The following is a 16,560-nucleotide window of genomic DNA, read 5'->3' as shown; positions in this document are numbered from 1 at the left end:
AGTTTCTTATAGCTTGTAGATAAATACACAATCACAGAATACTTGTCGACAAGTCAAGAAAATTCAGTGACACCGCCCCGGTGGACAATATCTAACTTCTTGTCAAAGAGGCAATTTGAACCACATAAAAAGCTATGTGGAAAAATCGTCAAACAACATGTATAAACTACGTGACACGACTGATCCTCTTAAGATGAACTCCCATATGTGTTGTACAACATATTATTAGCAGTGAAATCATGGTAAAATGCTAACACAATTGTAGTATTTTTCATGGATGTTTACTAGTTAAGTGTGCAGCAGAAATTATTTTAATAAACCGACTATTTTTTTGCCGAGTCTAACCCATATTTGTTCAATGTTAGCACTCGCGATTTACGCACATAGCCTGAAACTGATCCAGTGTGAATGTTAAATGGAGAATTTAGGCTTATTAGCTTTGGTTAGCCATTACCACACGTTACAAGTATAATTGTTTTTGCAATATTTAGGAGATTGGAGGTGAATTCAGCCTCGGTGGAAAATAGATCCCCCCCCCCCATATTTCATTTTATCTTCATACACCTGGACACAGAGCAAAGATGCAGTCCATTCCCAAACAAACAAGCAACATTATTCAACATCTACTTCAGTTACGGTATATTGATGTTTTCCTCATTGTAATAATGTGTAATTAGCCAGTAATACCTTTTCAACCATTTGTAATATATTAATATTACTAGTTTGCTAAGGGCCATATTTAGCAGTATGTTTTTCCCTATATAATACAACTTTAGAATTCGCTTTTTAAAAAATGCAGATATCGTCATAAAATGATCACATTAGCGTCAGTTTTGACTCGGTAATCCAGTGACGTCAATATTAGAAACTCATGATCGCCAACGAGCGGTTAAAAACATAAATACAATTCTCAGAAATAGGTAAAACGAATGAACACAATACTAAGGTAAAATACATGAGTGCTTATTCTCCACTTGAAACTACTTGGTTTCAAAACATCATTATATGTTTCCACTTTCCAAATCTGTTGCCATGTTAATCTACATAATTATATGTAACAATTCGATATTCGTTTCAATGCTACATTTTGCCCATCATGAGTTGAATGTGTTGCAGCTATAAACTTGTAATGACCGACTAAGAATGATTGATTCTTCAGTGGGTATATAGAAGAGAGTTTCGATTGAAACATATTGTGGTTAAAAGTTAATACCAGATTATCATTATACATAATTATGAGTATATAATACATTATAAGAGTATAATGTGTTGTAAGCTATTTTATTTTATGAATAAATCTACTGTAGCAATAGTATGCGTACGGTGTCCTTACAAAATAGAAAAATTTTCCATGCTTCTATTATATTTTATTGATAAGGAAGAAATTTCAAAATTCTGAGTGCATGGTTACTGGTATTTTCACTCTTCCTGTAGACGGAAACTGATTCTATCTAAAATCGGGATGACTTTGAGGTCAGTGAGCTGGGTCAGACTATGTCGACGTCTCGGGTAAGACACCACAAATTCCATTACATTGCCAAATAATGTAATCAATTTCCTAGGCTCTGCCGAACAAGAAGGATTATTGGGTTAAAATAGTAGCCGACGATACAGACAAGCAGTCTGCTTGTATTTGAGTTTTCTGCGAGCAAACATGTAAAACACTTCATAATAAGTTTGAAAAAATTGTTATTTTATACGTATTTATATTTAACCAAAGTATAATAATGGCCATAAATATATATGTGAATAATAACAGTGGGCCTAATGGTAATAGATGACTATAAACCATTATAAAGCGAGATTTATGATTGTGATTATAGTCAGCTTAACTACCCTTTACAGGGTGAATAGAGCAAACCATCATTTTCAGTTTACCACAACTAAATGTTAAATATATCTGCATATCATATTCTTGTTAAGTATGGCCATTGAGTATGTAAGTGTTAATTGGAAAGAACTAATATGACCTGTAATTGTTCTCAGACGCGTAATTATAATAATATAAGGCTTTATGTTTAGTTCAAAGATGACCAGGTACAGATATAAATTTTTCAATATATGTGTTCGACAAAAGTCTCCTCTTGCCCCCGAGATAATTCGTTTTGACTTCATCAATATTTAAGTACACAATATGCATTATACATAACTCTTGACACTCGCTGATGAGTATATGCAATAAAATATCCGGTTTATTTCATATTCTGTGAAAAGAAAAAGAATTGCATAATTTGAACCACTTTCTCGTTTTCAGAATATACATTGTACTGGGATACTGAAACTGAAACGAGTCATATTGGTACATTCTTATTAACTTGAAGTACTGTGCAGAGATAAAGCGAAGATTTTATTACGGGATTGTTCTGGTGCTCATCTAACGCGACAGTAAATAAAAATGGGTGCTGGTGCAAGTAAAGGTACGTATTACGTTTATTTTCTACACGCAAGCACATATGAATATGTATAAGTATTAATTTTTTTGGAGAAAACTAAACAAGATTTATGAATTTAGATAACATTATTAGTACTGGAGATGTATTCTTTTTTGCATCATAAATTGCTTGCTGTATTATTTCATATTATGCATGCACTATGCGCTTATTCGTAAATATATATATTCGAACTATATCAAGTTGACTTATGACGTTGTTCATCACATCGAAATCATTAGTCATTTTTAGGGTTGAAATTAGAAATCATTCCTTCTGAAAATCAAGCCGTATTATTTCTTTCCGTGTAGTAGTTTATATCTGAATAGCAATTTCTAGAATACGATAACCCAAATCAAATGCGGACTAGCACTGTATGACATAACGATACATTTTATTGCCATAATTGACTAGCTGACTTATATATTACATGACTTATATAATATTATGGTAATTGAAATCACTTTTTCATTTAATATCATGATACATATATGCGCGATTTGTTTAATCATTTGTAATATCGAATATTCTTGTTTTGTTTGCTTTGCACTGCATATCAATTTTGCGTAAACGAACATAAAGTGTCATTTAACTTCAGAGTCATGATATGTCAACATTTGCTGACTCTAATAGCTTTAACATCCTTAAATATGTACTCCACATGTTCTAGTTTAAAAAAAAATTATCTTTAATTCTATTAGTTCGGATCGACATCAGAACGCTGCAGAGCCTATAAATTGTTAAATTAATATGCTATCAATTTGGCAAACTATGCTAAGAATAAAACACCTTTTGTGTTGTGATCAAACAATGTTCTGCTGAGAAAGCAACCAGATCGCTATGATGCACGGCTGGCTCTCGTCGTTTAATGTGCTTAAAATGCTATATACATTTGCTTGTTTGTAATTGAAAGCTTATTGTTTCAGCAGCAAGTGCAGCTATCAATGCCAAAATGAACACGAGTAAGTACCGTCCAAACTGTACACTATCGTCTGCATCAAGTCAAATAGCATGTTATGTACTTCCCCCACGCAGGCCTAAGATTATTCTGTTTATGTCGCCATGAGGTATTATAATAAAAAGGGAATTTGAGACATAAATAACTGTGCTATTTGTGGTTTATGTTATAAAAATGTTAGCTTTGCTTCTTTCTCACCAGCTAAAAATGTTAGTGATATAATTGATTGAATGATTAATGCATTGTCAAACAAGAAATATTTATTTTTAGTGCTTTCTCAAGGATCATTGATGAAGACAGAATGGAGAACTTTATCCTGGGATGAACAGTATGTTGTTTTAATTTGATAAACTTTATCATGCATGTTGAAACGTGGCAACAATGATATCTGAGATTAGATCTATAAAATTTATAAGAACTAGGATTATCAAATTAACCAACCGAATACCTTTCAATTACTGCAGCAGAATGTCATGATCATGAGTTTCATTCACTAAACTGTGAATCGTGTATGTGCTGCAAAATGACGAGTGCGCTTGCTACCGCGTGGTGGCTCAGGCAATCCATGATTAAAAGCTCAATGTTAGTCATTGGATTTGGGGTAGTATAGAATAGGATTCTCAGACCAAAACCGAATTGATAGAGCTGACCTAACCGTTACGACTAAGCTATAGCCCGTATGAAATTGACACACATATAAAATGACAATCGTATTCTATTCGCTGTTGGAATACTAGGGCTGGTTTGTCTTTTACTTTCATATGTGACGAAGTATGAGCAGTGGCTACGTTCAAAATTATATAAATACAAAGTTTTTATTGTAATAATCCTTCAGGACGAGATCTACGTTGATTGAATCGATTCGAGAGTATAAACCCCTGAATCAAGTGGGCGTGTCGGCTGCCCGTATATTGTTGCTTGGTCCAGTCAATGTCGGGAAGTCGTCATATTTCAACACGATCAACTCAATTTTTCGCAATCACGTGACTGCGCAAGCTGCGGTCGGAAGTCCATTAGATGAGGCGTCTATAACTACCAAGGTAAACCGTAACTGGTGGTGTTTTGTATTGATTTTATTGATTATATAAGTTGTTGATTGGTATATCATAGCTAATAGAAACTAGCTCTTCCATATGCAAAGCGTATAAGAATGCTTTAATAAGCATGTTGGAATGCTGCTTCAAATTGGCGTTAACTCCTCAGGACTAAAAGTCTGAGTCGAATACATTGTATGCGTAGGAACGTTGGTGTATCCACAAATTTATACAATAAGATACATAAAATGAAGGTTTGTAAATTGACAGTTAAAAATGTTTTCCCGGAACGCACCGCCTAGTTAATATTAGAAGAAGACTTGGTCGCTTGTCTTTATTCGCAACATCAGATTTCTTATACACCCGTATCAAAACGTTTTTTGAAGGTCATATTTGGAATAGCATTTCACACCATTTTATGGCTTTGATGATATTTTTAATTTACCTGTGCGTGTGGTCCCTCCATAAAGGCTTGAGTCATTGTGTTCGACAAAACAACGATTCTATTTTTTTAAAAACGCAATATAAGATTTAATCGTGATTTGAAAGATATCAATATTGTTATTTACTTGTAGTTACGAGCATACCAAATTCGTAACGGTAGAGAGGGAAAAGTCCTTAATTTTCGTATTGTCGACACAATGGGTCTTGAAGAAGAAAGAAAACAAGGATTCGATCCATCGGAATTGCCATACATCCTGGATGGACACGTACCCGAAAATCACCAAGTTTGTATCGTTTGTTTTTCATTTGGGGTAGGTATGCTGATCAAATTCAACGCAATCAGGAAAAGTTCGGTTGAACGGAATTCCACAATATCCCATGCAATATATAAGATTTTTTATAGCCATAACCTGTGGTAGCGTCTATAACATAAGCTGAGCTATGCAATCTTTTGCCGATGGACCTCATTCTTAGTGGGCACCTGGTAATAAATACCGAACTGTTGGGTGAAGACATCACATTTGCAAAAGAAAACGTTCTTGGTGACATTTCAAAAAGTTTGCAAGAAACTTTCCTTTTGACTGTAAAAAACAATATGACGCTAATGGTGGAAGATTTACAATGTGAACGTAGCCTGGCCATTTTTTTTTACTAAGACGCAGTCCGCAATGAGTATATGTTTATAACCCGACCTCGGGCTATTCTGAATTGAGTCAAAACCTAGCCGGGTATATATGAGTCAAACTCATTTTGTGATATAACTTTGTTGTGATGCAATCACAAACTTTGGCAATGATGGGAGTTTCCACATTTTCCATTTTATTTCTCGAAATACTAATCTCTTCTACTGAGCATAATACTCATTTTATGATCACTACAAATAGTACATGTAGTAGGCCTATTATAATGTTTCATTTTCTATGCAAAACTCACAGCTTTTAATTTGATCATTTCAGCAATCAGTAATATGCTGACATTGGCAGTAATTTGATATATGTTATAATATTCTTATGAATATTTTGTGTGACCCATGAAATGATAGGGAATTAAAAAATTTTTGCAATGTATTTTTACCCAGGATATGCGTTATTGGCATTCTTGCAATATTTATGATGTGCGTGAGGTAAAAATATGCATCCACACTTCTGAATTATACTCAAATTGCCGTAATTTCAAACTCGATAAATAATTGATATTTTGTGTAAATACAAGCTTATTTTAAAAGCTCTTTGACATTTTGCTTAGTACGTGAATACATCATTAAGTTGACATGTATACTGCCCAGTAATAAGATGCCAGAAAAATTCCTGCAGTAGCCAGTCTGAATCTCTGCTTCGAAAAGGGAATTATCCACTAATGCGCACAAGAATTTACATCTAGTTACTCTACTTTTCTTTACTTCGTGATTTGTATTAAAATTAAGAAATGCGTTTATCATTTGTAGACATTTGCTGGAAAAGCTGGGTGATGAAAATTAGAAAATTACATTTTCAAGATCTGTCTTTCATTACAGTTTGACAACAAAGGGAATATTTCTCAAGAAATGCACGGTTATATAAAATTGCCCAAGTTATCAGACAAGATACATTGCTGCGTTATTGTTCTGGACGCAAATTCTATATCCAACATGGGAGAAGGGCTTTTGCATAAAATTTCGGACATGAGGGGGAAAATAACCTCTAGAGGTAAAAAAGGATTTTTCAAATTTCGGTATCCTTGCAAAGATTGTACGCTTTTTGATTATAGCTAAATTAAGAAGTATTTTGTGATTATTTTTGCGTTATAATGGATGTTGATTATTTTATGAAATTATAAATACGAATTTATGCTTATTTTATCAAAACGTTTTTTTCAATACCAATCACTCTAACATATTGACTAAATGAGTTTTTGAATTAAGTTTTAAAACACATATATATGTGATGTTTCAATATCATTCCTTATTGGATGTACTATTTTTAACTACTACTATATTACCGTTTTGATCTCCGAAACTGATATAATTGCCCTGCAACGACTAACACAAATTTATCTAGTATTTATTATTTTGTGTTTCGTAAACATCACGTCAAATCAGGTAATACCTGTTTTTTAATGGCAACAAAGACGACAGCGCCTGGAATATCTTATTTCAACTATAATTGCAAGTTATCATTGACCATTGACACGAGTAAAAATGTACGGTAATGTTAAAAATGCATTGAATGTGTTAGAAACATACGCCACTTTTTCGCACGCAGATATCCCACGTCCCTTACCATAATAAGTTAGTAGGGACGGAACAATCGTAGATCGTACCTATTCTCGCTTCTTATATATATAATTAAACTTCAAGGTATACCAATGATTATTCTGCTGACTAAAATTGATAAGGCATGCAGCCAAACAGCATCCAATGTTTCGATGGTATATCGAAGTTCGGTTATACAAAATATTGTAGCCCAGGTGAGTATTTAGTCCTAATTTATTTCTAAATATTCTGATCTAACAACATTTTATACTTTACCGAAAAATGTAGTATTTTTTCAGCAATATGAGATTCCAAGTAGTTAATAAATACAGTTTATGAATTGAAAAAATGAAATAATTTTTTTTTATTCGAGTGATCATATCTTTTCAATCCCAGCAAGGTGATAAAACGTGTCTGGTTTATAGAGGTAAATTTGACGCTTGGTGATTATGAATATTTTGTAGATATCCGAACTTGGTGGTATCTTGAAACGGACTTTTTGTCTTTTCAATTCTACATTGTAAATGAGCGAATGCTTGATCTTTACTCATACCAGATTACATTACTTCTTGTAATAACAAAAGAATTTGTATTTATTTTATTACTGCAGACAAGCATAAAAATTGGTGTTCCCGTGAGTTTTATTTTGCCGGTGAAAAACTACACTCATGAAATCGAACTTGATCCTTGGGTAGATGCTCTGGCACTGAGCGCACTACAACAAATGCTGAGATTTACGGACAATTATTTTGATGAGTGTCTTTCGACCTCAGAAACTGGGTTAGATGCATCGTGATTAATTTGTGATATGCGAACTGTTGCATGGATCGATATTGTAGCATTTGGTCAATTTGAAGAATTTTCAGTTGAACTGCTTGTATACCAGTGAATTATTGCATGTACTATATGAGATATATTCATGGAATGAGTGATATTTTTATGTTGGTATAGTTAAACTCAAGCATTCATTTCAAAAATAAAAACTGTTGAATTATTTATACAACCAGTGAAGACAAATGAACAAATGAATATTTTGAATGGGTTACTTTCAGCAGTATTTTGTTATATTTAATCATTCAGTTATTTTAATTATATCTATATTATAATTAGATTACTCTCAACGTTCACAGTAGTTTGCTAATTAAAATCATAAATCAAAATCCACCTATTTTAAGAATTTTATATTTATTCGATGGCGATATGTACACAAAGTAATAACAAGAATAATATGAAAATACGTATATATAAAGTATATTTAAAAATATTACTTTATACTTGAATTACGCGATTTTATTCAATATTCAATTTTTAAACTGAGTAACTTGTGTACTGTGAGTACTGTGTATTGTCACTAAAAGTTTTCTGATGTTCAACAGTCTGGTATTATCGTTACTTGCATGTCTCGGACTTTCTATGTTTGCCCTGAACTTTGTTCAATATTTACGAATGATTAATTCGTGATTAGAATTTAAGCGTTTATAAAATATAGTCTTGATAGTTTATAGTAATATCTACATGTTAATTCTATTAAACTGTTTTGTGTAGAGCAATAGAACCGTTTGAAAATATTGGGTACAAAAATATAATATAGGTTTGTTGACTCTAAAAAAGGGCTGTGTTGTTCGTTTATATATGCAGTGGCTGATTTGCGCAATAGCTGTCATTCGTAAATATTTTGGATTTTTCTTAAAGTTTCGATAAGTCCATATAATACATAATGTGTATATTGTTTTAACTAGCGTCTTTGTAATAAACTAGCGTCTCTGTTGCTATTAATAAATTTTCATTTGCAAGTATTATTTGAAATTCATTCTTTGTTTGGCCAAGTACTTAAAAATGTTGAGTTTCTCTGATGATAAATATTTGATGTTGAGACACCAATAGCAGCATTGGAAATTATGACACCCGAGATGTACTGTAATACTCAAAGGTGAAGGAACATAAAATATTCATTCTACAGAATGAGACTGAACTTTTATGTTTATTCGTGTTTGGGTCATTTGAAATTTCAATCAATATTTGAATTATACTATTTATTTTGCAATGTATGGGAATTGAAACTTGAAATGATTTCAATATATTTTTTTTTATGTTCTTAGATGTCCATTAAGACATTTTCTTTCATAGATATGTGCAGCCAGATAAACCCAGCTCAGATTTGTGGACACGAAATGCAACCTTGCCGAATTCTGGTCAAGTGGACAGACCAAAGCAAATTTGGTCGCCTAATGGAGTGGGGACGCCGACAGCAGTTGCAGAGCGCATCCCGAACAGCGTAACGGGGAGTATGCTACATCGCCAACGCCTTTCTGCTAACGACAGCGTTCGTGCATCTCCTAAAATTGCTGGTGTTGCTTCTCCTCGCAGAGAAAATCTTGATGAAGTTGCGGAAGAAAACAAAGTAAAAGATACGACAGCTCAAGATGTAGACGACATTCTGGCGGATGATGATGTAGACATCGCAAAGCAAAAAAGTCCAGCAAAGTTAATAGAAGGAGCTTTGCCCATTCCAGGTGCTGTGCCGCAGGAAGCAGCATAATAAAACTCAAAGCATGTCTTTTATATATTTCTCTCTTTTTTCAAAAATGGCGTATTTTGTGGCCAGACGAACAATTTCTTGTGAGGATTTCTCCATACTTTTGTACATACAACAGATTTCACGCTCTTACTTTATAAAGTACAACAAAAAGTTTATTATGTGATCGCGTGTAACTGTTTTGAATAAAGTAAAACCACTACGCGGGGAAGCTGTTTTTCAAATGCCACGGAGGTCATATTGTGTCGTAATTTATGAAGAATTTAATTAGTTTACCTACACGAAATTGTCGCTTAAATGCAATTTTTTTGGAAATTTTTGGTACGTAGCCGCTGGGTTCAACAAATGTCGAAGACATGACAGCAATAACCGCCACAATGCAGTGAGTTATTAATTAATGCTATTATCATATCAAATCTAATCTTTGAATCATGTTAAAAAATGCGCATGTTTTGCAGATTCTTGTCTTCACTCTGGGTATACAATAAACTGAATATAAATCTAACACCTGGGGATTGAAAACAACATGAATAAACCATCCTTGTGGCAGTAACCAACAATGATTGTTTGTGAATGAAACTATTCTTTTCAAACATTCTAATACGTTTGTAAACAAGATGAACGTTTTCCAGGTATAAAGCTGTTAAGCTGCGGGCAGGTGTAAAAACTTGACATTATTATTGGCCTCATAAGCTGGATTATCGTATCTTTGTTTACGCTAAAACTATATTTAGATTCAAATATTAGCACGCGCTTAGATATCCTTTTTGTATCCGTTATAACGCCGTTCGGTTGTCCGAGTGAAATAATTGCCTCATTTTATGATCCGCTACCAGTATCGAACCGAATTAATTTGTTTGAAATCAACCGTTTACGAGTAAACCTGATTGAAATCTGCCATAATTACCTAACTTCATAACTCATGCCATTTCATACAAACTATGCTGGCCAGTGCTGGAGATAGCGCATATCTCTTACCCAACCCTACGAACAGCGGGTAATGCACTAAATGGAGAGTAGTTGTGAAACGCTTATAAACGGAACTAACCGTAATAATCAAGAACAATATTTGGAATATTGACTATTGATCTAATTAGAATATTGAATGTTGGTAGGAATAAGGCCTAGTAGTTTACTGCCAATATTTCACAGTTATGTACAAATTGAACACTTGTGTCCAACCAAGCACGAACGAACATTGTTGTACTAGTTCTCATCACGTTTTTAAGGCGAGAGGATGAGATTTCTCAGAATTTCAACCTGACAAGAAAACGTGATCGAATCTATCTTTTTTATCACAGATTTCAATTTATATCAGATTTCAAATGCTGAACGCCGAAACCAAGCATTGTGCCAATCCGCATGCCCTTCAACCTCAAAAACAAACCCGTCGATTTTCTCCCCTATCGTATGCGGAAGGCAACTTTTCTAGTAAATAGATGTTATTTTAGCACTTATCTCTGGCAAAGAAAATAAACTTTGTATTAATATTTGAATGATCTCATAGAAATGTCGCGAAAATTTTTGAAACGTGCTACGCTCGAAGGATATTAATCACTACAGGTAAAATGCTAGAAAAACACCCAAAACTCACTTGGCATCACGCAATGATTTTTAAATCGAACCACATCCTATATGAGGAGAAACATTACTCTCGCCATAATCTTTTCTGAGCGATTCCAGTTTAAAATGTCTATAAAATGCTTGTATCGGAGCCTTTTTCATCTGATTCCAAAAACCACTACAAACTCTTTAACAATGATTGCTGGGATTAAAACGCATAAAAAATTAGTTTTACGGATATTATTGGCATTGTACATTACTTGTTATTAACGTGATAATAAGTACATATAAAATGAATCATCTGAAAATGGTAACAAGATTTTAATGACTTCAATGCGGTCGTATCGTTTTTAGCAGAGAAGCATACAATCCAATTAAATCAAAGTAAAAGAGACTTGCATTCGGAGCACCGGCTATATTTTTATGCAAGTGAGATATTTTTGCATATTTACACCAGCATCAAATATTAAAACTAAACTAAATTTAGACCTAAATCATAAATGAAAACAGCAAATGAAATTCATAATTTGTGACACAATCTATCATTTCATTCCACCTTTGGGTGCATGTAAGCCTACCGTTGACATATTTTTCAATTTAAAATTGGATAGATAAATACAAACAGAAAATTATAGTATATACTGGGCAATGGAGATAACGACGAATATTCTCTGCGCAATATACTTAGAGTTGATATATTTCTACTTGATGTAAGTGTAAGAGTATACATGTTACTGTGATAAACTGCGTCATCACTTTTCAGTTCCGAGACCAAAGTGCTGTAACTGGATAAAATTTATTTAATGGTTGTATAAATTATTCCAGTGAACCAAAAAAATGACGACGTCATTCAACGAATTGAAAAGTTATGAATCTCTTTATTGAAAAAATGATTTATCAAAGGATCGCCCTTCAGCCCTATTTTAATTTTAAGGGCAAATTTCAGTATTAAATCCTAGATAGCCTTTAGAATCTAAAGTTTAGATATTGTCACATAATGTCCGTGTTCATGTTGTGTGTATATTTTTTATGTTAATTTAATTCTGTTATGTCGGGTTTGATTATTGTGGTAGCATCCGAATTTGTATTGTCTGAGTATTGTGGTAACATCCGAATTTGTATTATAAGACTCCAACCACCCATTACACGTGCGAGAGTTGCCATATCAACAAATCATCAATCCGGAATCTTGACTCCTCTACAAAAAAAATAATGAGGACATTCTCATCAAGCTAGACTCGTCATCGAGGCAGATTTCTCACGTGTAAGCATTGTTGGGTAGAACTCTCTGAACTAAACCCTGAGTTGCGAGCCAAGTCAAGGGTGTTCTGTGGCGCAAAAGCGTTTCGTTGTTTGTGAAACACAGTGACCTGATCCGACTTCATCATATCACGACTAATAAATTATTTTCAAGCTCACAATTCATTATATCACCTTATTTGTAATATCATCTTAGGTTCGACCGGAACATAGATGTTCATCGAATATCATATTTTTTCAAGACAAATTTACAAAATTTTATTTACAGCATATCATATACCAAAATGACTTGAAAAACCAAACAAATATGTCGCTGTCAAATCTTAATCATGCCACACCTAGAAAAAACCTTACATGAATTTCTCACTGGATGCTTTCGGTAATCATTGCGTAACTGTACTTTCTATACAACATGATGTATACGGCGTTCAGTCATAAATATCAAGCTCCCTTAACTTAAGGTATAATTTCAAATATAACTATATTCGCCCTTCGAATCCACTATGATTTTGTTTTTCAATAAAGAAGCAAGGCTCTACCAACAGTTGACGAAAAGCCATAATAAACAGTTTGTTTTGATTTTTCCACATATTTCGAGTTTAGCGCGCACAATATTCACAAAGACCAGATAAAATTTCACTGAAAGTAGCCTACTGTAATAAACCAAGCTAGCCTAAAACCTTTGTACCGGTACTGTATTTTCCATGAACCTAATTTCAAAGATAAACGCTATACTATGTTTGATTAGGGTTTCATACACAATAACTGTACTGACCACATATAAAAGAAACGTAGCATTAGGAATTTAAATTGAACCACATGACAACCTTAATTTAGTTGCATTGGTGCTGTGACTAAGAAAAACCGGACAGGCAAGAAATATTGAGACATAATCAAGCTTCATGACAACAATGGACAGAACTGATGTTCACTCACTTTGTCAGCACGTCATGATATGCTCCTGGCGCTACAGAACGCAAATCAATTATATATATTCTCATTGACTAGGCGAATACACAATCACTGACCAAATGTGCCAGTATCCGGCTCCGAACTTCCAATCGGCGATTTAGCGTGCCTCAACAACAAATACACAGTTAGATGAACGTTAATTATAAAACAAGATTTCATTTTTGATGACACTTATAGTATAACAATTTAACGTTATTTTTAGAGGTTTCGGTAAGGAAAAACACATCTGTCGCCCTCATAACCACAAAAACATTACTTTTGTGACAAACTCTTGGTGGCTTGGAGACAAAATGCCTGAGCAATCTGACCTTGGTTTAAATGGGCCGAATAGAGGACTCGCACGGGTCACGTGACTTTGTTTACTGGACGGCAAAAAAACAAAATCGTCCATTTGGCTCCTGTCAGTTGCAAGTCGGATTATAGGTTTCCGTTTTGTTTGGCTGTTGAAAATGGTTATTTCGTATTGTTACGTTGGCTGTACGTATATTATAGACAACGAAATGGATCTTCAGTTATATTCCACTGTTTTCAAAAGATCCGGATCCGTCGCGCAATGTGGATATCATCTATGGGCAGGACTGCTTGGTTTCAAGTCTAGAAGTCATCTCGCTTGTGTTTCATTGTTTGCGGACAGCACTTCGTTGATGGTGAATGATAATGTGCCGTTATCGATTTCTTTGAACATTCATAAGCTCCCTCATTCCAATGGAAAGCAGATGACAAACTACTGTTATTGGTAGGCGATGTTGCACCTTGCACCCTTATCCTTGCATATAGATATTTTGATGTTAGGGACTCCAACTGACTGAAAATTCTCTTGTGTACCGATAAAATTAAGCAGTTGGAGCCTTCAGACCTTGAAAACAGTCGAATCTGAGCACGATGGATTCATGTGGAACACGTGCATTTATAAGAAAAAATATCCCATCTGAGCAGCACCGATCCGCAACCTCCTGCCTATGGAATCAAAACATTAGACAAATTGATGTACTGTGCGAATCAAGTGACTATTGCATTAACTAAATCATATAGCGAACCACAGTCTCTCGTCTCTCGATTACCATTCTATGTTGGGATTAGTTGGCCAGTTATTTGTTTTCAGAAGCATGGACTTGGATGGTGGGGGATGGTCGTAACCGATCAGCGGTCGTGTGAACCACCCTCAGTGGTTCAAGTCTGCAAGTAGGCCTACGCCTAGGCCTACCAATAACAGTAGTTTGTCGTCTGCTTTCAATTGAAATGAGGGAGCTTATGAATATTTAAAGAAAATTGATAACGGCACATTATCACTCACCATCAACGAAGTGCTGTCCGCAAATAGTGAAACACAAGCGAGATGAATTCTGGACTTGACACCAAGCAGTCCCGACAATAGATGATATCCACATTGCGCGACGTTCCGGATCTTTTGAAAACAGTGGAATATAACTGAAGATCAATTTCGTTGTCTAGACTCTAGAGTATACTATACGTACAGCCAACGAAACAATACGAAATACCCATTTTCAACAGCCAAACAAAACGGAAACGTATAATCCGACTTGCAACTGACAGGAGCCAAATGGACGTTTTTGTTTTTTTTACCGTCCAGTAAACAAAGTCACGTGACCCCTGCAAGTCCTATATATGAATGCTCAAGTGGTTATGATAAAGCAAAATGTCTTTCCGAAGCCTTGGACAATATTGAGCACCATTTCGGCCGACTGACAAGCCTCTTTGTCTGGCTCTTCAAGATGTTTTTAAGATTGAGGTATTGGAACTGTGATACGTGTCGTTCGCCCCGATCAACATCAGTATCGAAGGTGAATCTGTGGAAATGCATCACAAGTCTGTGCGTGGTGATAGTGTCGGATTTATTGTCAAAAATGTATTTGTAAAGGATATCCGTAGAGGGAATGTAGATGGCATTAACAAAATGAATTCCCGCTCAGGAAGTTTCGGATTTCAAATTTCAAGTCACAGTCTTGAACTGTGCTGGACAAATTTGTCGTGGCTATGTACCCCGTGCGCTTTATTGGCATGCAGCTCAAATTGCGTTCAAGTTTGCTGATTTGAAAGAAAGGATGGACATAAGATACTGAAAGCTGATTAAAAAAAATTTAAAATCTGGTGACGCAGCTTTGGTCAGACTTATCCCAAGCAAACCAATGTTTGTTGAAGCGTTCAAGCTTTATCCCCCTCTTGGACAGACAGAGACAAAGGCCAAAAAAACAGAAAACAGTAATTGAATAAATCTATCGCCCATCAACCAGTGTTGCCAACTTGAATTATTTCAATCTAGGGTTAGATTATTTTCGTATAATTCAGATGTAAGACATACCCATTTCGATGTTAGATTACTTTAGTATTCATTTAGATTATTTTGACAAATGTTATTTACTTATTTTGCAGTAGTGGCAAAGTACAGAAGTAGGGAAGTGCAGCTTAAATCAGAAAATACTGTTGTTCACTAATTTTCGCCCTATAAGGAGGGGGGGGGGGGCAATATTGAATAATTTGCTATTCTAAAATACTCAAATCGCATCCAGAATACCGAATCCGAATATATTTAAAATTTATTCAAATTTGGGAATTCTTCCATCCTATTCATGGATTATAATTTAAAAATGTAAAATTGATTGGGTTATATTGGTTACCAAATAGGACAATGGAATAGCCTATAAGAACTTTAACAAATGCCCTTTGCCTTGAATTGTTGATCGCTAAATACTATGTTAAAACAAATCGCGTTTAGTACTAAAATCTTAGTTTTCAGTTATTATCATTATATAATAGTATTGCATAATGTCCTTCAATAGTAGAATGCCGGGTGGAAGAACTGCCTTCGCCACGTTTGGCAACTATTTTAATTTATTGTTGACTAAAATACCGCCCGACACTCGACCAAACTTGCGTCGAGCTTGGACGATAGGAATGGCTTCATCGGAGATTTAAATTCCGAAAAATATGTATTTTATCGGGAGTTTTATAATTATGTATTTTCGGAAACGGCGTGCCCGGTTCGCTGATCTCATAAAGTCTTGATTGAAATACTAAAAACAAATTCAATTTGTTCTGAATTAATCGTAAATAATATTTTAATATCTGACGTCTGCCACACTTCCCTTTCCGTGAGAAGTCAGAAGGCCGCGAGA

At 34.6% G+C, this 16,560-nt stretch overlaps 1 protein-coding gene across 3 annotated transcripts; it reads left to right on the top strand.

Moving 5' to 3' along the window:
- The first annotated feature begins 1,394 nt into the window (after positions 1-1,394).
- LOC120343376 (interferon-induced protein 44-like) lies at positions 1,395-10,191 on the top strand. Of its 3 annotated transcripts, none has more exons than XM_039412533.2 (10): positions 1,396-1,509; positions 2,255-2,417; positions 3,356-3,391; positions 3,658-3,715; positions 4,223-4,427; positions 4,997-5,149; positions 6,379-6,550; positions 7,201-7,310; positions 7,706-7,875; positions 9,223-10,191. In XM_039412533.2, exons 2-10 carry the CDS (start codon positions 2,396-2,398, stop codon positions 9,632-9,634), a joined length of 1,338 nt encoding a protein of 445 aa, XP_039268467.2. In that variant the 5' UTR covers positions 1,396-1,509; positions 2,255-2,395; the 3' UTR covers positions 9,635-10,191. The 3 variants fall into 3 exon arrangements, with proteins under 3 accessions (XP_039268470.1, XP_039268467.2, XP_039268469.1); XM_039412535.2 differs by having other exon boundaries at positions 1,397-1,509; positions 3,359-3,391; XM_039412536.2 differs by lacking the exon at positions 3,356-3,391 and having other exon boundaries at positions 1,395-1,509.
- Positions 10,192-16,560: the final 6,369 nt, after the last annotated feature.

The sequence above is a fragment of the Styela clava genome, chromosome 3 (assembly GCF_964204865.1).
Source record: "Styela clava chromosome 3, kaStyClav1.hap1.2, whole genome shotgun sequence".
NCBI classification, from domain to species: Eukaryota; Metazoa; Chordata; class Ascidiacea; order Stolidobranchia; family Styelidae; genus Styela; species Styela clava.
This window is presented reverse-complemented; position numbering and strand designations above follow the sequence as displayed.